Raw genomic sequence first — 22,516 nt, forward strand, 5'->3', positions numbered from 1 at the left:
ATTGAATCACGTAATGTCATCTGAGATACACAAGAGGCAAAATTTAATATCTTGAAAAGAAGACTTCAGCAATGTCAATAGGCGCAATATCTGTCCCATCATGTTGTTAGTGGTGAATGTCACTTGTCCATTGTCTCATGTAACGTTTGTGCTGTTTTGCATCACTCTTAAAACACTTGGCTATACTGTCTTTCTATTCTACAGTGCTGTGCATGGTTCAATCTACTAGTTCACTGAGCAACTATAAACTGAATATATTTTAGATTTAAACTTCATTTTCACTCCAGATGAAATGCTTACACATAGGAGTGAAACAGGCCTACTTATATTTATATTATTTTGTTGTTTCCACCACAAACAACAGAACAATGCAGGTTTTACTTCAACTGCTTCTTGAAGAGTGTTATCAGAATATCTTAATAGGTGTAAGTGTTGAAGCCATATGTTAATAAAGAAGTTAAGATGAAAGATTTGAAAGACAGATTGACAGATTTTAGAAAATGCAGTTTGAAGAATAGCTGAGGTGGACTATATTCTGCTTTTGAGTCATAGAGGTAGATAACAATAGCTCGAACTGTAAAATAAACTCCCATTTGTTTACTATAGGCAAAACAGACTGCTAATGATTCCCACTCAGCTACTCTGCATTTGGCTACCATTGTAAGCTTTGAAAACCAATGCCTATGGTTATCACAGCTTACGTGAAGTAAGAGCAAGGATAAAAGATTGAACTTGTGCTGAACTAACTTTTGAACTTGTTCAACAGAACTTTGAACGTGACACTGAACAGAACTCGTGTCATTTTAACCAGTCCTACTCTCAGCTGGTGTGGCGTATCTGTTTTCTTCATAGATCTGTAGCAGTGAGCCCTCACTGTTATCTCGTTAGCCTTACTTTTGCCTGATACTTCCATCAGAAATACAAACATGTTTTTAAAAGGCATTTCTAGTACTAGGACAGGTTGGTTCGTTACTAAAAACAACATCACTTCATTAGACTGCCACCTCAGGCTAGCTAGCTAACTAGCGTCAGCCACTTACCTTCAAAATTTCAGAGGTAGGATGAAACGTAGAACTTGAAACCCTTTTCAAGTTTACTCTGTGGCGTTGTACTTGATGCTCTGACAATACGACGCACATCGTTGACGGGAACTCCAAGAGGCACCTTGTGAATTTAGGCTCGGCCATAGGCTTCCGCATACCAACCGGAAATATAGTAACATCCCTACACCAAACAGTTTCAAATGACAGTAAAATTGACCAATCATATCTTCCCTCTTAGTGGGCGGGCTTAACAGTATGATCATTTCCGCCCGCTGTGGTGACGCTAGCCTACATTAGCTGACGTGCGCGTTGTTTACAAGGACGAACAAGGAGTTGTGGACCTTATTTTGTTGGAACCTTATTTTGCTTAAAAAGTTATCTAGTACATATATTATTGTTTATTGCGTTTCTAAAGCTGTACTGTCTCAGTTTTTTTATTTTTTATTTATTGCAGTTAATTAGGAAAGGGGGGTGGGGGAGCGGGCCCACTTTTAATGGTCACGGTTCGCTACTGATATATATATATATGGTCTCTGGTATGAACCCTTTGGGTACAAGCCAGGCTGCATCAGGTTATTGTAGCAGCCTGGCTGATTTGGTGTTTTGGTTAAAAAAAACAGGAAATTGTGATATGACGTGCTACTCAACTTTGGATGGTTTGGATTAGAATGTTTGGTTGGGAAGGTGGAATGTTTGGATTCAGTTTTGATGCTGAAAAGCTCAGAACAAGTCGCAAGACATTTTGCTCTGGATTACTATCAATACAAAACTAACAAATCTCTCTATTTTTTCTAGATCTTTCTCTCTTTCTATTCTTTCTATTTTTCAGGTGGAGAATGAGTTTTTACCCCAGGAGAACCGACCAGCCTAGGCCTAGGCAGGAAGAGAACCACTTCATAGACACACCAGGTTTTACCACTCATGGTGAGAAAAATACATTTTCATATACTGTACATAATTTTATACTTCTATGTAAGACAGTATATTAGTTATTATGAGTATGGATTCCATAGGCTTATTCATAATAATTAAAAGTTAAATATACACATTTATATAGTAGGTTTCTAAGGTTCAGAAAAATAACATGTATATTTATTCTACTGATGACTGTCAAGCTCTGTATTTCATGTGTACATGATAATATAATTAATGGAGCATGGGTTACTTCTTTGATTTCTTTGACTCAGCACAATTTTCATAAATCTTAACATTGTCCATGTGGCCATGGAAAAAGCAAATAAAAATAAACACTTTTAAAAAGAAACAGATTTCTAACATGACATCACAAATTCTTAAACATTCTCCCCACATTCTAATGACATCACATGGCACCATAGCCCTTGTTATAATCACTTGTTCATTGGGAAACACGTACAAGGCATTTGAGCCTCACTGGGAGGCATGCTGGGTTTCACTTTACCTACTGTGGGATTTTCAGGTGTGCCCTACAACCCCCAAGAGACAGTGATCCACGCGGATCCCTGTGGACCAGCACCCTTCCCTCACAGAAGGACGGCGGGACCCTCAGATGTCGGCCATGTTAACATCCCTGTAGAAGGACCACTCCACACTGGTACTGTGTAACACTGAAGATTACATGCGTATTCAACAAACCAAATAATCATGCATGATGAAGTAGAAAAAAACATTTATTACATTTGTTTGTAAGGTCTGGCAGAGGTGCAGAACCATCAGCTTTCTGCACATGACCTGACCAGTTTTATCAGAAAATATGACATGACATATTCTTCAACATTGTAATGAATTCAAATGGCACTGTAGCCCTTCTTATAGACCTGATGATCTTAACAGTACACATTCCTCTGTGCCCTGGGTTGGTGTTTTGCATTTAGGCCCTGACATGGAGAGGCAGAGACACCTTGCTCAGCCCCATGTTCAAGGCGAGGTCCTGAAACAGATGGATCCAGTCAACCTCCAGCCTGCTGGTGGGTATTTGGGTATTTTGGGTATAACGTTGCTTTGTGTGGAATGCTACGGTTGCTATGGACGCTATTATTGCTATGGAATTCTATTATCGGCTAGTTAGTTAGGTTAGCCTAGCGAACGGTACCACGGAGAGTTTAGAGACAATATGGCGAGGTGATCTGTCTACTGCACTGTTATTCGTATAGTACATAATCTTTTTCTTAATGTTCATTCAACATGACAGCAGATGCCCTTCGGGGACCAGTTGGAGAGCAGTTGATCCTGGAAGAGGATTGCGATGAGAATTATATCCCATCTGAACAAGGTACATTAGCTGTTGCATACTACCTGTTACAGTTTAGGACCCCGGATAAAACTTTACCAGAGCCGGAGTGGCTAATCGGGAGATTCCGGAGGATTCTCGATGGGCCGGCTCATGTCAATCTCTAGTTTGGGCCGATTGGGATGGAAAAATAATTTTGGGCCGGATTTGGGCATGAAACTCCCGGGCTGAAAAAGTGGCCCACTCCGGCCCTGAACTTTAATATATGTTACTGAAATGATATAATTTAATATCCACCATTGATAAAGTCTACAAGCTACAACAGTTCCATCATTTAAAAACTAAATTATAACACTGACATAATAACTTAATAATATATAATAATATTATAATATATAAAAATTATAATATTAACAACACAGTTCCAGTTTGGACTCCTGTATGTTCGTCCAAGCTATAGCTACACTTTATAACATAGAATCAATCTCCATGCATTATGGACTTAAATATTTGAATTTGTGGGATTTTGTCTTGATTTGAAAATATCATACTTCTTGTCGGTATATTCTTCTTATCTGTATTGCTCCTCAGATATCCATGATTTTGCCAGACAAATTGGCATTGACCCTGAGAGGGAGCCAGAGCTCCTATGGCTGGCCAGAGAGGTGGCTGTAGCCCCACTACCTCCTGAATGGAAACCCTGGTAGGACAAGCTCATTCTCATACAGTCACCCATAATGAAACAGTTTTCTTATCCTTACACACAGAGCAGTGAGCGTTGGTGTGAGTGTTGGTTCCTTTTAGAAAAATCCAAGCATACTCTAATGTGCCCTTAATTGAGGAATGGCTTCCATTCCAAGAACTCTACGTCTCATTCATGCTGGCTCGTTCATTCAGGTTCTTGATTACCTGACGTACCAAGGCCCTTTGTCCCCTATAACTCAGTTATAATTTTAAGTACCATTTATAGAAGTAGGATGCATCAGGACTTTATTGTGAGTGTCATAATGTCACACTGACTCTCTGGAAGCTTGCAAGAAGTGGGCATTAAATCACTTATGACCTAGGTGATTAGATGAGCAAATTAGACAGCCCAACTTTTTTTTAAAGACCATGGAACTGCAAGTCTGGAGAAGACTGAATAATTTGACTGGGAAATAAGATTGGGCAAGAGAAAATATAACAGGCAGAAGAGGATTGTTTTTGAAGTTGGGGAGTTTGATGTGACATGAAAGATCAGACACATTTTAACATATGAAATCACTTTTGGATTCTGTATTCAAATGGTTTGGGGGAAAGTATGTTATAACCTTATTGTCAGGTGTAACAGTGGTGTATTTATATGAGTCAGTACCTTTATAGATAAAACACACAAAGACAAGATCCAGGAGATATTTAATGTTAGTTGTCCCCGAAACGAACAATTGCAAAGTATATAATTAATATTTCATCACTCTATGCAGCAGATTTGCTTGTAGACTTGCCTTCTGGCACTATTAATCTGAGCAATGAGACCCAGAGCACCACTCAGTGTTTCAGATGTTGTCCTGTTGACACCTTTGTGGACAGTCCTGTGCTGGAGAACCTGGGCTTGTCTACATGTCATGTGTTTTTATGTGTGTTTATCTGATGAGCTTGTCTCCCTTTCCTACTCCAGTCAGGATGTGACTGGAGAAGTTTATTACTTCAACTTCTCCACGGGCCAGTCCACCTGGGAACACCCCTGTGATGAGCACTACCGCCAGCTAGTGGCCCAGGAGCGGGAGCGTGCTCACCACGGCCGGACTGCCTCTGCCATCTCAGGCTCCGCCTCCACAGGAACCAGAAAGAACAAGGAGAAGAAGAAGAAGAAGAAAGAGAAGAAGGAGAAAAAAAAGAAGGAACCAGAGGGACTGAAGGCCCCAAGAGTGAGTTTGGATCTGTGTACCCTAAAATGTATTTTGTCACACAGCAGTTATATTTGTCACACTTTCTCTTCCATTCTACACATTCTTGACTGCTGTGTTTCTAATAACACTGAAATGAATTGAACAATTATTTGCTCATCGAAGTATATCAAAAGATTTAGGATAGCAGTCGCCTAAAGTTGAGCAGAAAGGAAAAAGAAAGCTAATTTGTGTGTGCCATTCTGCTAAAGCTCTCTCTCTCTCTCTCTCTCTCTCTCTCTCTCACTCACACACACACACTCTCTCACTCACTCTATCACTGTCTCTCAGCTGCTGGCTCCTCTGGCTCCACTGAGAGGAATGTGTGACCTTTCAGTTCCAGGACTGCGAGGTTCCCTGGGCAACTTCACAGACCTTCATCCTTTAAAGTCCTCACTAGGGGTAAATGTACTGTCTATATCCTCTAGTAGGGGTGAACATGTACAGTCTATATCCTCTAGTAGGAGAATGAAACCTCATTGTATACTTTTATAAGGTGGTGTAAGAACAAACCCTACATACGTCACTGGAAGTAAAAGAACACGTCACTCCTCTGCAAAGTTTAGCTTTTACCAAATTGACTTTGAAGTGATGGAGGTCTGAGTTCATGGCAGAGGTGTAGAGCGTATGATGATCTGTATCTTAGGATGTATCCGGAGCAAATTTGCATTCGCTAAGAGGACGACAGCTGGAGAGTCTGGCTCCGCCCATATTTAATTCAGATCTGGAGGTGGATGAAGAGGAGGAGGAGGAAGAGCAGAAGAAGGCGTCTGTCCATGAGGTGAAAACACCCGCTAGAATATAATGCTCTGATTTTTAGCTCACTGTCACCTTTGTAGTCTTTACACTGCAGTAAAGTATGAGGAATGATTTTCTGTATCCGTGTTGCGGTGTGTGTTTGTGTGTACGTAGAGTCTGCTAGAGTCATCAGACCTGTTGCAGAACCTACACGTGGACCTGGACATCCTGAAAGGGGGACTGCAGTATGAGGTGGCCACGATGTTCATCACTCTCCCTCACACACACATTATGTTCCCAGCTTTTCACACACATTTATACAGCGCCACTAACATCACTGTGTGTGCTCACGTGATCTTGGTGTTACTGTAGCACCTTGCTCTACCTTTCACAAACACACACACACACACACACACACACACACACACACACACACACACACACACACACACACACACACACACACATTATGATCTTGTGAATGTCTGTACATGCATGTTCATGCATATGTGTTTGCATGTGTTGGTGTGTTTGTCTGTGTATGAGCAGGACAGTGAAGTCAGTGGCAGTGCTCCTGTGGAGGAGAGATCCGAACCAGAACGCCAAGATCTCGCTCCGTTAAGAGACCACAGCCCTGACCCACCCTTGCAGGTACTCATTAACACTCACACTGCCTCTCTTCCTATATGTCTCTCCCTCCCTCCCTCCCTCTCTCTGTCTGTCTGTCTGTCTTTCTCTACAAACACTATAGCAGTGGTATAAGTGAGGGGACCTCAAAGTTTATTTGAGGTTAGGGTTTTATTTGAGGTCATGCGCCAGTGTTTTTCTTTCAGTGTTTCTTTTTGTCTTCTTCCTTTCCGTCCATCCATCCATTTATCCATTCGTCTGTTAGTCATATACATCCACACATCCTCTTGTTTATCCATCCATCTGTCTATCCATCTATATATGTCATTTCCATTACCTCATTCATTTGTATTGTGCACTAGGCCCCTGGCTCTCTGAGGGTCATGCACACTTCATACAGAAAAGACGAACCATATGTGGGTTCTATAAAACACCCTTTGGTTTCAGTTAAGGTGATGGCAATAAATTAAAGACTAAATAAATAAATTAAAGGCAGGGAGAATTCATTTACTCACAGCTCAGTGATCACCTAAGAGGCCGAGCCAATGTGTGTTCATCACACGGTGTGTGTGCAGGAGAGCGTGGAGAGGGAGCGCTTGTTGAGGGCTCATCTGGAGGAGAGAGAGAGGATGCAGGCTTCACACACATCCCAGCTGGAGCAGCTCAGATTACAGCTCGACTCTCAGCTCCAAGACACCCACAAAATACACAAGCAGAAAGTAAGATCCCACACCCACACGATACGCACACGCAAAAATGCCTCTTCTGCCGTACCCAGTCGGGTGTTTATGTGTATAAAGATGGTGAGAGTTGTTTGTATTTGTTTGATTTTTTGTGTGTGTGTTTAGGAGTTAGAAGTGCAGAAGATGATGGAGCAACTGGACATGAAATCCAAAGAGCTCAAAACTCAGGAACTGCTACTCCAAACTCAGGTACTTTACCTGCGTTATTTGAGTGTGTGTGGGTGTGTGTGTGTGTGTGTGTGTGTGTATGTGGGTGTGTGTGTGTGTGGGTGTGCTACTCCAAACTCAGGTACTTTACCTGCGTTATTTGAGTGTGTGTGGGTGTGTGTGTGTGTGTGTGTGTGTGTATGTGGGTGTGTGTGTGTGTGGGTGTGCTACTCCAAACTCAGGTACTTTACCTGCGTTATTTGAGTGTGTGTGTGGTTGTGTGTGTGTGTGTGTGTGCTACTCCAAACTCAGGTATTTTACCTGCTTTATTTGAGTGTGTGTGTGGGTGTGTGTGTGTGTATGTGGGTGTGCTACTCCAAACTCAGGTACTTTACCTGCGTTATTTGAGTGTGTGGGTGTGTGTGTGTATGTAGGTGTGCTACTCCATGCTCAGGTACTTTACCTGCTTTATTTGAGTGTGTGTAGGTGTGTGTGTGCTACTCCGTGCTCAGGTACTTTACCTGCTTTATTTGAGTGTGTGTAGGTGTGTGTGTGCTACTCCAAACTCAGGTACTTTAGCTGCTTTATTTGAGTGTGTGTAGGTGTGTGTGTGCTACTCCAAACTCAGGTACTTTAGCTACTTTGAGCGTGTATGTGCAAATGGTACACTGAGCTCCATTGTATTAGGTGCCCTTATAGCTTTACTTATAAGTTACTAATCATTCGTCAGTCAGTTCTTTGTGCTGAGAAGTTAACTGAGTCAATGACCTGTTTTGAAGGAAAAAAATGAATAGGTCATGTCTGGAGTGTGCGTGTGCGTGCATGCATGTGTGTGTATCTTCAGTCCAGTCACTCAACTGCCTGATAAAATGATCTGTGTGTGTTCGTACTGTTGGTCTGTAGGCTGCAGATTTGAAGAAGAGGAGACAACAGCTGAGTGAGGAAGAAGATGAAGTTGAGAAGGGGATAGAGGTGCGTGTGAGTGTGTGTGTGACCAGGTGTATGTGTGTGTGTGTGCGTGTGTATCTGAGAGTGTGTGGCCAGGTGTGTGTGTGTGTGTGTATCTGAGAGTGTATGACCAGGTGTGTGTGTGTGTGTGTGTGTGTGTGTGTGTGTGTGTGTGTTTGTCATTGTGAACTGTTATACTAGGTTGTGTGTGTCCCCCAGGGGTGTGTGTGTGTGTGTGTGTGTGTGTGTCATTGTGAACTATTATGCTAGGTTGTGTGTGTCCCCCAGGGGTGTGTGTGTGTGTGTGTGTGTGTGTGTGTGTGTGTGTGTGTGTGTGTGTGTGTGTGTGTGTGTGTGTCATTGTGAACTGTTATACTAGGTTGTGTGTCTGTGTGTCCCCCAGGCTCTCTCACGTGTCCTGAGAGAACGGGACAGTCTGCGTGCGGAGCTGGACAGACTAAGAGATGAGAGGAGGAGAGAAAGGGAGGAGCTGGAAAAAGAGAGAGAGGGAAGGAGGAGGGAGAGGGAGGAGAGCAGAAGGATGATGGAGGAGAGAGAGAAGCTACTGAGCAATACAGTGCTTCTACAGGATAGATGTGATGAACTCCACAGAAGGCTCAGGTAATACACACACACACACACACACACACCCCCACACCCCCATATACACACAAACATGCTATAATACACATCCTGAAGACTTGGGTAATGTATACGTATACCAACTTCTGTCGATGTGCTGGAGGTTTAGATAATATACACACGCATACGCATGTGCGGGCACACACACACACACACACACACACCCCTGGGGGACACACACAACCTAGCATAATAGTTCACAATGACACACACACACACACACACACACACACACACACCCCTGGGGGACACACACAACCTAGCATAACAGTTCACAATGACAAACACACACACACACACACACTAGCTTTGACCGAGTCAGTACTGGTCTCTGGTGACACAAATGCACGGTACACAGAGTGTGTACAATGTACAGATCTGTGTTGGTGTGGTTTGTGTCTGTCAGCGAGGTGGAGCAGAGAGAGCATGGAGACGATAACCTGGAGAGAAAGAAACAGGAGGAGGGCAAGGAGAAGAGCAGACAGAAGGAGGGCTCCCTCGGAGTGGAGGAAATGGAACCTCCTCTCTCCCCTGTGCCCACCTCCCACAACAACCACAGCAGCATAGACGAGTATGTGGGGGGGGTGTGTGTGGGTGGGGAGGGAGGCTGTCCGATTGTATGTATTTATCATATGTTTATATACTCGTTTGTAATCTCCTCTCTCTCTCTCTCTCTCTAGCTTGCGGGAGTATATCTCGTGTGAAGGTGTCTCTCTGCAGAGAGCACGACGGTTCTTGGAGAAAGAGACCAGCTGTCTGAGAGCGAGACAGGCAGCACTAAGGACGGCCCACCCCAGCCCGCAGAGGTCCGCTGCAAGAGGTTCTGCTCAGCCTCTCTGCCAGGTCCGTCAAGTTTAGTAGTCAGTTTTATTTATAAAGCGCTTTTTACAAAACATGGTGTCACAAAGCAGCTTCACGAGCGCATGGGTCCAGATCCCTAATGAGCAAGACGGGGGCGAGTGTGGCAGAGACAAACTCCCTAGGTGGATTAGGAAGAAACCTTGGGAGGACCAAGACCCCAAAGGGAAGCCATGCTCCATTGGCCCAGCAACTTTAAGTTCATATTTATAGTCCTGTGTCTATCTGAGCAGTCACAGTCTCTCCAATATGGATGCTGGGCCTCAGGTAGGATGCTGGCCGTATTGGCACATGCATCCACGGCATCAGCACATCCACTGGCAACCCAGAGCATCTTCTAGCTGCTTTATGGAATTGTCTTTGTAGAAACATGTAGTCAAGATACAGAATGCAGGTTAAATATGTAAAATCAAATTAAACTTCCATATATATAGTACACGTGCCAGTGATTTAGCATGTGGCTCCAGCAGGCTTATCCCTAGCAGTATAACTAAAGGGAGGGGCCTGGAGGTGACCACAGGCATGAGGGTACTGAGACATTACTCTGCCTTCGGCTGTAATCTTGTCGTTTTCGGAGCTGAGCGCAATCCTGCGCTTTGAGAGAGCAGCAGGTGAGATGGATTATGGTATGCAGTGAGTTCACTCGGATATTGTGGAGGACTATTTAATGCTTTATAGGCCAACAGAAGAATTTTAAAATCAGTTTGATATTTAACCAGGAGCCAGTGCAACGCTGAGAGAGTAGGACTAATGTGATGGACTTCTCAAGGCCTAGTTAGGACTCTGGCTCTTGGATTCAAGTTGGAATGCAGCAAGTTGGACTTTCTTTAGGGACTGTTTAGAGCATCCAGTTAAAAGACAGTTACAGTAGTCCAATCTTGATGAGACTGTGGGCCAGTTTCTCTGCATCTGATACCGAACGTACATGTCTCAGCTTGGCAATATTACATGAAGTTGCAAAGGCAGCATTAGTGACATTGCATATGTGTGTGAAAAATGAAAGATGCAAATCACTAGAGACACCTAAACTTTTAGCAGGAGATTCAGGTGTTACTGAAAAGCCATCTAGTGTAATAAGAAGATTCGACCAATTGCTTCTTGCAGTCTTGGATCCAAGAAGTAACACCTCAGTCTTATCAGAATTTAGAAGAAGAAAATTAGACACCATCCAGTTCTTTATTTCTTGGATGCAGTTCTCAGTTTTGGTAGTAGTATTGACATCATCCAAATTAGAAGATATATATAACTGAGTATCATCTGCATAGCAATGGAAGCTAATACCATGCCTACAAATGCTTGCTAGCATATATAATAGAATAACATGGGACCCAATACAGATCCTTATGAGCATTCATTATTTTCAAGTACAAATTGGTAATGATCGTTCAGGTAGGATTTGAACCAGGACAGTGATTGACCTCAGACCTCTTTATCTGAGAATATTAAGAGATTGTTAACTACTTTAGACGGTTTCAGTGCCGTGGTGGGTCTAAGCACGTTAGGTCTTGCAGTGCCTACAGCCATGTAGCCAGGTCAGATGGGAGACAGTAGGAAGCATGAGTGTAGTTCCTATTAGATGTTCTGCTCCGCTGTGCTGTAGGAGGTGAGTGAGCTGGAGAAGCTGAGGGAGACGGTCCAGAAGGACCACACGCTCCTGAGAAAGAAGGAGGAGAGACTCGGCCAGCTGGAGACCTCACTGGCAGAGGAGGTAACACACACACACACACACACGTATGCCTGCACCCACACACTTACGTACAAACCCACATTAATACCTACCTGGGCTTTACAATGTTTTTCTCAGCTGTCATGTGATGAAGGCGAGCGGCTGGTGGGAGATCGGAGAGTCTCATTTGATGTCAGAGACTCAGAGACGAGCAGAGACGAGTATGGCCAAGAGGAGACGAGTGAGAGACACACTCCATGTGCATGCACAAAACACACACACGGGCAGACATTTTGAGAAGGCACTAATTTTGGTTTTCACAAAGTCATTCCCTGTCATGAAAATGATTTTCTCACAAAAATTACTGCATTCCAGCTTCTCCATTTCAGCCCTACAAAGAGGCATAAGATAATTTCAGTGTTGATCTCGTTAGTTCAGGAGAAAAAAGTTAATGAGGATAAGACAGCTTGACATCAATCTGTCATGATGATTAGAAGAGAAGACTGGTTGCTTTAAAAGGGTAGTGGTGCTTTTACGTTTTCTCCTATTAACTATGGTCACCTCCAAGGAAACACGTTCAGTCATCATTGCATCAAAAGGGTTTCACAGGCAAGGACAGTGTGGCCTTGTACGATGCACCCAAATCAACCATTTATCCAGTCACTAAGGACTTTGGGGAGAGTGCTTCAGTTGCATGAAGGAGGCTTCAGGGAGCATCTCCTACAGGAGTGTCTCCTACAGAGGAGGCTGCTATGAGCCTCCTCACACCATCAAAGTGTGGGGTCACTCCCAATGTTGCCTAAGCAAAGCACAGCCATGAATAAGGGAAGGTATCAAAACATCCTTCCAGAACAACTTCTCCCAACGATTCAGGAGCAGTTTAGCAGCAATTAACAATTATGGACTGTTAATAATTGTACTTCATTATATCACATAAACATTTGACAAAAGGTTCTTAAAAAAATAAACTGAGGAAGCAAACTGTGAAAACTAAAAATTTGCCCACAACTGTAAGCAGCTCTAGAGTCCACTCTGGTCTTGTTGGTTCATAGTTGTCTGATGTTTTTATCTCTCTAGCAGTAATACACCCAAACCCTGGTCTTCCTCTCTGTTTCAGCACATGCAGTGCCAGTGAAAGTGCAGCAGTTAGCAGAGTCCCTGCAGCAGATCTCTGGCCAGCTGAACACGGTGCTGGGTGCACTGGGATCTCTCACTGGGAGGACCGTCCAGCCCCTCCCTCAGCCACCTCCGTCCTCCTCCTTCCCTCCTGCCCCGTCCTGGGCATGGACACCAAGCCCCGCCTCCTCTTCATTGGCCAATCAGAACAGTTTCTTACACTGTTCTGTCCCAAAAACACACGGGTCTGACCTTCATTTGAACTCCCACTGGAGCAAACTCTTCCCTGGTACGTAGAGACAGACACACCCCAAACATTAGCAGTGATGAGCAGTGGTCACCTCAGTGGGCTGCAGTGATTTTCACTAATGCTTCATTTCTTCATCACTCGTAAAACCTTTGAATACAAATAGAAACTTCTGCCTCTCCCTCAAGCACAAACCAGTCACTGCTGGATTTATAGCCTTTTTTGCATAGTTGATGACCTCCATTGATTTTCTGTGCTAGGATAATGCCGATCTTTTCCAGTGCAAGTGTGGTGCAGTGTAGAGACCTGCTGTGTCAAATTAGCTTCAGAAATCTAAACCGCACTACCTGTATTAAGACTGCTCTGATTTTAGGAGTTTCCATGGATGCCAGTGCCCGCTATCCCATGAGGGCTACCAGAGCATATAGTGGATACACTCCAGCAAGGTGACTACACACACTTGCACACCTGTGCATGCTCGGTCACAATCTCTCACTCTCACTCACAGGATCAGTACTGCTGTTGATTTTGAAAGGAAAATTGATGAACTCATACAGTGCTTTTCCATTATGTGTGTGTGTGTGGGTGTGTAGTCACTCCTCTGAGCTAGATGGCCAGAGGCTGCAGAGACTGATTGAAGACAACAAAAGGTGGCTGGAATCACAACGCAAAGACCCAAATGTGTATCCTTTCACAATCTCTCTCTCCCCCTCAGCTTATACACATGTATGTATCACACACAAACCAGTACGGGAACAGAATGCATCATATTTTCACACACACTCTCTTGCACCCTTGTACTCTCCTGAACCTCTGCCCAGGCCTCTCTTCACACGCTACCCAGCTGCCCCACCCACCAATGGGCTGGTCCAGCTCGGCCTGGACGAGAACAATCAGATCAAGGTCTACCATTACCGAAGAGGCACAACCCACTGATGTCCATGTATGTCCAGTGCAAACATCAGTGGATAGACAGAATACAAACATGCCATCAGCATGTACACATTACAGGTGATGTTGCTGACAAAGTCAAGTCAGATTTAGCATAGTACTTTGAAATTCCTTTTTGATAAAAACATTATCTAATTGAAATTCAGATGGTATATCTAACTGTAATTAGTGATTAAGGTATTTCCGCCTACATAACACATTGCAGTGGAGGATTATACTTATTACGATGGCGGTGGCAGTGTTGGATGTGACTAAAACGAGCTTGAACGTCGTCTTTCCTGCAGGTGCTGAACCTGCGCTCTGGCGTGTCCCGCATGGCGGTGGTGTCCTTGAGGGAGTTGTACTCCAACCTGCAGAAAGGGATGGACCAGGAAGTGGAGGTTACAGCTAAGGTCCTCCTCCACAAAGCAGCGGAGTCCAATGGCTTCATCAGGCAGGACGTGGACACAGCTCTGGACAGCATGGTGCAGAACTGCACCCCCATTCGGAGCATGAACGCCCTTCTCGCTGGAGGACTCTGGTCAGTTAGTCTGCAGTGAGCTTTAAACTGTGGCTTTCAGATAGCAACAACAGTCACAAGAAGCTAACACAGCACTAATTTTGGCTGCTGTTTTTTGCTGCTGTTTTTACCTCTTCATTGTTCTTTCAAAATATTGCCCTGGCCTATATCAATATTTTTAGTTATTTATCCTCTTATATATTATTTTTATTGCGTTCCATCTCCGCTCTGCTGATCCAAACTGCCCTTCACAATGCTTAAAAAATAGGCTAGTTAGCTAGCTCACAGAGGACATACAGTTGTGATCAAATTTATTCAACCCCCAATGCTGCGAAGGGTTTTATGAAATTCAGTGCACATTTGTAATTGTGTTCATAATGAAATCTTACAAGGACTTGTTAAAGAACTAAATGCAACTAAGATAGCATCAATTTTTTTTGTCATAAAGTATTAAATGGCCTTTTTGTGATTTCTTCATTGACACAATTATTCAACCCCTTTACGACTACCACTCCTAAGAACAGAGGTTCATTCCAGTGTTTTCCATCAGGTATTGAAAACATCTGTGGATGTCAACGAGCAGCAGTCAAGCATGATAAGCACCAATTAGGCAGATTTAAAAGGACTGTGATACTCAGCTCCTTCTAGACATCTACTGGTGTGTTTCCAAGCATGGTGAAGGCAAGAGAATGGTCCCAGAAGACAAGAGAAGAGGTTATTGCTCTTCACAAGAATGGCAATGGATATAAAAAGATTGCGAAGTTGTTAAATATTCCAAGAGACACTATCGGAAGTATCATTCGCAAGTTCAAGTTTAAGGGCACAGTGGAAACGTTACCTGGTCGTGGCAGAAAGAAGATCCTGACCGCGACTGCTGTGCGCTACCTGAAGCGTAATGTGGAGAAAAATCCCCGCGTGACTGCTAAGGAACTGAAAAAAGACCTGTCAGATGTGGGCACTGAAGTTTCAGCTCAGACAATAAGGCGCGCACTGCATAACGAAGACCTCCATGCCAGAATGCCCAGACGCACCCCCTTGCTGACTCCAAAGAACAAGAAAAGTCAACTGCAGTATGCCAAAAGTCATGTGGACAAGCCACAAAGGTTTTGGAACAGGTTTTGGAAACTAAATTAGAACTGTTTGGGACAATGGACCAGCGCTATGTTTGGAGAAGGAAGAACCAGGCTTATGAACAAAAGAACACCTTGCCTACTGTGAAGCATGGCGGGGGGTCAATTATGCTTTGGGGCTGTTTTGCTTCTAATGGTACAGGAAAGCTTCAACGTGTGCAGGGTACCATGAATTCCCTTCAGTACCAGGAGATCTTGGAGGAAAATGTGATGGAGTCAGTCACAAACCTGCGGCTTGGGAGACGTTGGACCTTCCAACAGGACAATGATCCGAAGCACACATCCAAGTCCACTAGAGCATGGTTGAACATGAAAGGCTGGAACATTCTAGAGTGGCCATCGCAATCACCAGACTTAAATCCAATTGAGAACCTCTGGTGGGACCTAAAGAAGGCAGTTGCAGTGCGCAAGCCTAAGAATGTGACTGAACTGGAGGCTTTTGCCCATGAAGAATGGGCTAAGATACCCATAGGTCGCTGCAAGACACTTGTGTCAAGCTATGCTTCACGCTTGAAAGCTGTCATAACTGGAAAAGGATGTTGTACTAAGTACTAAAAAATAATGTCACTAGGGGGTTGAATAAAACTGATAATGATGTGAGCACAGTAAAGACATTTGTGGTTATTCCATCATAAATATTATGTTATGTTTGTCTAATTTATAAGTGCCTCTTTGATATAATTGTAAATAAGATGACTGAAATGATCAAAAACAATGTCAAACTGGCCAAAACACTTTATTTCAGTGGGGGTTGAATAAATTTGATCACAACTGTACAAACATTTTCTGTTTAAAAAATACAGGATGTACACTAACTGGTGCAAACTAAGCAATCGAATAGAATATGATCATTTTATTGTGCACTTAGATCATACATAAGGGTATTAAGTTTCTTTATAGAAGCTAAAAGTTGTACTGTATACATTGATTGGATGGATTAATAGTTATTACCTTATTTTTTTGAATGCCCTAATTTTTTTCCTTCTGTTTTCCTTAAAAGTCTGAATGCTGCAGTAAGAAAGTGTACTGCTCGGCACTTGGCTACGTTGGTAGAGAAGATTGGTGCTGGCCAGTTATTGTCTGGGGCGAAAGACGTCACACCGCGAATTATTCCTGTCAGTCTCCAAGTTGGCACAGGACTCTTCACAAGAAACCAGGTTAGTACTGGGATCAGAACGAGAATTCTACAAAGCTTATTCAGTTTCCCAGATAGTAAACTTTTACTGATTCTTTTAGTCTCCTAGTGTGATACTCTGAAGTCAGCAAATGCTGCTAAATTGTAGAGTAATAGAAGCACTATCGTGTCTTCTAGACACAGACAGCCTTGTAAAATTGTGCCCTGGTAAGATAAATGGTTGGTGTGCTGTGAGTTACGGGTCTCTCACTCTCGGTTCTCTCCTGTTTTGGGGTCTGTTCCTCGTCTCAGGCGCTTTGGCCGGCGTATCCTGCTGTTCCTGTCCTCCCACCATGACTTTGATAAGATGGTGGAAAAGTACATCCCTGCCAAAGACCTGGCAACCATCAGGGACACTGTCCACACTCTGAAATCCAAGGTAGCGATTCATGTTTGGATACATGATGAGGATTTTTTATCCCATCCACTATGCCCCATGTTTACTCACTAAACAAACTTATTCACAAAACTTTTAGGTGAAACAGACTGCAAAAAAAAAACATCTAAACTGTGATGGTAGACATATATTGTAAACAAATACTCGAGTACAGGGCAGTGTGTGGCACCACACATTGTATTTACAGTAGGGCATGCACAGTGTAGTCCCAGACCCAGTAGTTAAAGGACAGAGCATGGTTCAAAATGAACCGGCTTGAATTTCAAATACATTTATCAAAAAACTATTCTTTCAGAAAGTCATTCCACTGATATGCTAAGAGATGCCAGAGATAAAAAAGATAAAAGATTGACCAGAAATACTATAATTCCTATATTAATTAATAATATTTATAATATTGATAATAATCATTCCAGAGAGTTACCATAGTTACCAAATATTGTCACTTTAATTGAATGAAATCTTTCTAGGTTAAGAAAATGCTTCTGTAATAACCCAGTGCTGTCCAGGGTTGATTTATTGATCATTGTTCCTTTTAAATGTTCTTTTTATAGCGCTGGTTAGGGAACTCTACCCCCGCAAGCCACAACTGGTTGAGCAGAAGGTGCTCCCTCTGCTCTGGTAGCTCCTGGGGACCTCCAGCAACAGTGGTACGGTCCACGGGAGGGGTGGAAGCGTGACGGGGCCACTGTCCACCTATGCCAAGCCCTTCATGCCCACATGGGCCCGGCGCTGCTGGACTGTGCTGCTTCCCAACCTTCCAATATCCGCAAGAGACTAAGAGAGTTTGTGAAGAACCTCCCGATCACCTGAGAGCTGCCAGCCAGACCTCCAGACCAAAATAAAGCCCAACATGGATTCTACTTGAAGATGGAGATGTTTGTGCATTTCTTACTGTGCCTGCACTCTAAATGAAAGAGAGAGGAAGAAAGTCAAACGTTTTTAACATTTTGAATTAGCAGAAAGCTAAATCCTTAAACTCAGAAGTCCTTTTAAATAACGAGCACAGATTTTAGTGAATCACATCAGGTTTAACATGCCTAGGAGCTCTGCTCTGTTTGCACTTTGAAATACTAACACTTATCATGATAACTGTTGTCATGGTGACTATAGATATATATTGTTCTATGATTGTTATTTTCTGTTGACATATCCTGAGGTAACTGTGCAGAATGTAATTTATCACATGCACAAGGAACAAGGATCTATAGTCTTTTTGTTTGGTATGCGCAATGTGACTTTTCAATGAAGAGTCTTAAATGGTTGTTTTTAAAAAAGAAAAAGCTATGATTCACAGAATTACTTTTGTACTGTATTGCTAATAAGTGTAATGGCACAGTATTAGCTTAATATATGCTGTATGATGTTGCAGTATGTAATGTACATTTTGCAGATAGATGAACACTCCTTTAATGAGGTACTAACTAATTGATTATGGTCTATGTTATAAGTGGGACCTGTCCTAGACTTTTGCATGGCCAGGTATATTGGTGGAGTAAACAGAATATGTTTGTACTTTAGATGTATTTTCATGCACAGATGTTTGAATAACTTTGCATGTAAAACAGATGTATTTTTGGTGAATTGTAACAAGCAAAACATTTGCTGAAATCTAGCATCACACTAACATACAGTAAATAGTAAATAAAGTCATGCCCAGAGCTGTAATTCTCATTCCGTATTGTGCCAGTCTTAGCTATTTCCATATCTAATGTTCAGTTATATGGAATGTTTTTCAAGATGGGGTAAAACAGAGATTGATTTTATATATATAATACAATGTTTATTTCTGTAAGCTCTAATGATTACATTTGAACACACACATACACAAGAGGATTCCAGGTGTGTAACAAGTGTACTAAAGAAAAAGATATAGAGACTAATAAAAACCTTCACTACCTAAATTGCAGTGAAGTACTCAAGGCTTTCCAGAGTGTTCAACAAATCAATAAGTAAGCCTTCTCTCGTTAATCTCTTGCAAGTAATATAGGATCCTGCATGAGTAACAGTGTGTAGTAAAAGAAAGTTCTGATTTCTCTGTTTGAGAAAAGTTCAGATTTTTTATTTCATAAATCTGTGAGCAACATCTAGAGCGTTTGCAGTGCCATTAATTTTCCAAATGATCATTTATCTCATGCATAATGAGCATATCTTTGATGGTTTTGTCTCATCTTAGTGGAGGATTCTTGATGAGGCGTGTGGTCTCTGTATCATCCTGGAGAGTTCTCAAGTGTTCAGTATTAGCCACTTTTATTTCTAGGATGGCAAAAGAGAGCCAAAGGAATTCTTGTTGTCTGAACAGGTCAAACGAGCAAAATCATGTATAACTTCCTTATGAATTCTGTTCCCATACTTAAGGAATTTTTAAGTGCATAAGTCTTAATGACTGGTTAAGGATGTTTTTCAGGCCTTCATATTAAAAGTTGTGCTGTAAATAAGTGAGTCTGCAGGTATTTGATGATTAGTATTTAGTATTGACACCATGATTAGTATTTAGTATTTACACATGTCTCTATGTTCAACAGGGGCTGCATTAGTAAGGAGCATATAATTCTGGCAGTACTGTTACAACGCCTGCCGAAATCCTACCCCCTCATGATCTGACTGACATGTCTTTTGTTTTGGTGATTTATCTAGATATGTAGCTTATACCGTGTAAAGGACATGTCTCTTTTCAGACAACCAAAATATTTTAATACACATTTTCTTCCGAAACATTTTTTTCAAGCTATGATGAAAGAAGCAACAGTTGCAATTGCAAATATAGCTGCAAGCGGCGATTGGCGGGTTCACACACGACTAGGCATTTTGGCCTCAATAGGCAAAAAGAAGCCCAAAAGGTCCTTTAGACCCAAAAGTGAAAAGAAGCTGTTTCAGTGGAAAAAATGCTTAAATAAATCAATGTGCAAAAAAAGATTCCATTGATGCACGAAAGGCCCAAAAGGTTCAAAATTAATTGTATTGGCAAAATGATTTAGATCACAGAACTAAATCACATGCTGAGATCGGCTTTGTGGTGTGTTTGTGTGGTATTTCCTGTGAGCAATAGTTTTCAGTCAGTTCTGGAATTTGGCCACTAGATGGAGCCCAAGTACAACCATACTGATATCTCATTAATCTCAGAAATGAAATAGGACATTTTGGTCAATTAAAAGGTTCATTTCTGGTTAGGCAGTGCACTTTGTTATGAGATGTAATTTCAATGTTATAGAACACATTGATCTGAATCATACATGACCCATTACTTGTCTGTATTCTGCATAACAAGATTGCAGCATGAGTTTAAATGATTTCTAAGGTTTTTGGGTACTGTAGCGCCCCCGATAGGCCAATTTGAAACAGACTTGGCATACCTCACAAGGACCTCAGGCTATAAAAGGCTTTCAAATTGGGAGTTGATCGCTTACATGGTTTATGAGTTCTAGCAATATAGGTCATATATGGCATGGGCACAATGATATAGTGGGAAAATGGACCCACCTGAAAATGTAAAAATCCAAAATTTTTAAATCAGTTTTTACCTTTAGAGTCTACAGTTTATGCTCATACCATAATTGGATAACATTCCTAGGAGTTCCTGATTCCTGAGTTCAAACTCCTCCAAACCCCCCTGATACAACATCTACAAAGAAGAAACCAGGAGCTGAAGTGACATTAACACAGTTGTTCTGTAGACGTGTTTCTCCACTTTTTTTCCCCATCTGCGTTTACGAGCACAGTGTGAGCGTTGCATCATCTCCTCCACCCGTCTAACTACACTTCTCCATCCCGGTGGTGGAGCTCACAGTGTTGGTCAGGGCGGAGTGTCTGATGGTGCAGGTGTAGCTGTGTCCAGAATTCCAGCGTTCGGCGCTGAGATTCAGGAAGCTGCTCCGTGAGAACGTGCCATCGGTCTGGCGCCGAGACGCCGTCTGGACCTCGGGACCCGCCATGGTGGTGGCGTCCTCGGACCAGGACAGGGTGGCGTCGCCACGCCCCCAGAGGGTGGAGCCTGGGAGGGAGCCAGGACCAATAGGGATGGGGGAGACGCGGGACGAGCTGGAGAAAAGGATGAGTGAGTGAGACAGGGAGAGAGATGAGAGAGAGAGAGATTAGAGAGGGAGATGAGAGAGGGTTTGAAATAAAATGAACCTTTATTGTCATTACACACTGTACGTGTACATTTGCGCAACGAAATTGGCTTACAGCCCCTCCCCCCTCCCCCCTTGGTGCAAATAGAAAAGTTTAATATAAACAGTTTAAATAACAGATTAAGAGCTATGATTAACTATACAGGGCATGAGCATAAATTATCTAAGCTCTCCTGTATACACACTAAGCTCTGCTATTAACATTTGCAGCATCAATTATTGCACATTGTATTTTAGCAGCATCGGTTATTGCACTTGTCCCTGTAGGCAGACAAAACATCTGCCTACCGATGAACTCTATAGTGTTTGTTTAATAGGGATATGGCCCTGTTATAAAAACTCTATAGTGTTTGTTTAATAGGGATATGGCCCTGTTATAAAAACTCTCTCAAACCGTTTGTTCTTGTTTTGAGGTGTAACGTCTGTCCGAGGGCAGCAGTTCAAACATCTTATGTCCTGGTACTGTACTTGATCATTTGGGTTTGGGTTTTTGGCCGCTATCATATTTTACTCTTAGTTCAGGAGCAACCACAACTCTAAATAAACAAGTAATTTATCATGATTTATTAGCTCTCAATAAAGTCACTTTATTGTTGTGAAGATTTAATATGTTTTGCTTTAAGCTGTTTAAACATTTGCTGATTACAGTTATGATTTTATGTTGACAGTTGTGACGTCGGGTGCAGCGTGAAGGACGAGACACAAGTCCTTGCTTGACAACAGGCAGCACGTTTAATGGACAACAGATGGCGCTGTATGAGCACGTACAAAATCAACTGGCATTGAATCACGTAATGTCATCTGAGATACACAAGAGGCAAAATTTAATATCTTGAAAAGAAGACTTCAGCAATGTCAATAGGCGCAATATCTGTCCCATCATGTTGTTAGTGGTGAATGTCACTTGTCCATTGTCTCATGTAACGTTTGTGCTGTTTTGCATCACTCTTAAAACACTTGGCTATACTGTCTTTCTATTCTACAGTGCTGTGCATGATTCAATCTACTAGTTCACTGAGCAACTATAAACTGAATATATTTTAGATTTAAACTTCATTTTCACTCCAGATGAAATGCTTACACATAGGAGTGAAACAGGCCTACTTATATTTATATTATTTTGTTGTTTCCACCACCAACAACAGAACAATGCAGGTTTTACTTCAACTGCTTCTTGAAGAGTGTTATCAGAATATCTTAATAGGTGTAAGTGTTGAAGCCATATGTTAATAAAGAAGTTAAGATGAAAGATTTGAAAGACAGATTGACAGATTTTAGAAAATGCAGTTTGAAGAATAGCTGAGGTGGACTATATTCTGCTTTTGA

At 42.3% G+C, this 22,516-nt stretch overlaps 1 protein-coding gene across 1 annotated transcript; it reads left to right on the plus strand.

The window, feature by feature from the left end:
• The first annotated feature begins 1,334 nt into the window (after window positions 1-1,334).
• Window positions 1,335-18,734, plus strand: LOC143487576 (uncharacterized). The gene is made up of 26 exons (XM_076986599.1): window positions 1,335-1,967; window positions 2,482-2,616; window positions 2,897-2,989; window positions 3,214-3,294; window positions 3,844-3,955; window positions 4,910-5,159; window positions 5,469-5,579; window positions 5,824-5,958; window positions 6,090-6,167; window positions 6,465-6,566; window positions 7,118-7,261; window positions 7,391-7,474; window positions 8,336-8,404; window positions 8,784-9,001; window positions 9,429-9,593; window positions 9,703-9,865; window positions 11,481-11,588; window positions 11,685-11,787; window positions 12,664-12,951; window positions 13,283-13,355; window positions 13,503-13,592; window positions 13,731-13,920; window positions 14,145-14,380; window positions 16,490-16,646; window positions 16,916-17,042; window positions 17,615-18,734. Exons 1-22 carry the CDS (start codon window positions 1,880-1,882, stop codon window positions 13,843-13,845), a joined length of 2,805 nt encoding a protein of 934 aa, XP_076842714.1. The 5' UTR covers window positions 1,335-1,879; the 3' UTR covers window positions 13,846-13,920; window positions 14,145-14,380; window positions 16,490-16,646; window positions 16,916-17,042; window positions 17,615-18,734.
• Window positions 18,735-22,516: the final 3,782 nt, after the last annotated feature.

This window comes from Brachyhypopomus gauderio, unplaced genomic scaffold (genome assembly GCF_052324685.1).
Source record: "Brachyhypopomus gauderio isolate BG-103 unplaced genomic scaffold, BGAUD_0.2 sc47, whole genome shotgun sequence".
NCBI classification, from domain to species: domain Eukaryota; kingdom Metazoa; phylum Chordata; class Actinopteri; order Gymnotiformes; family Hypopomidae; genus Brachyhypopomus; species Brachyhypopomus gauderio.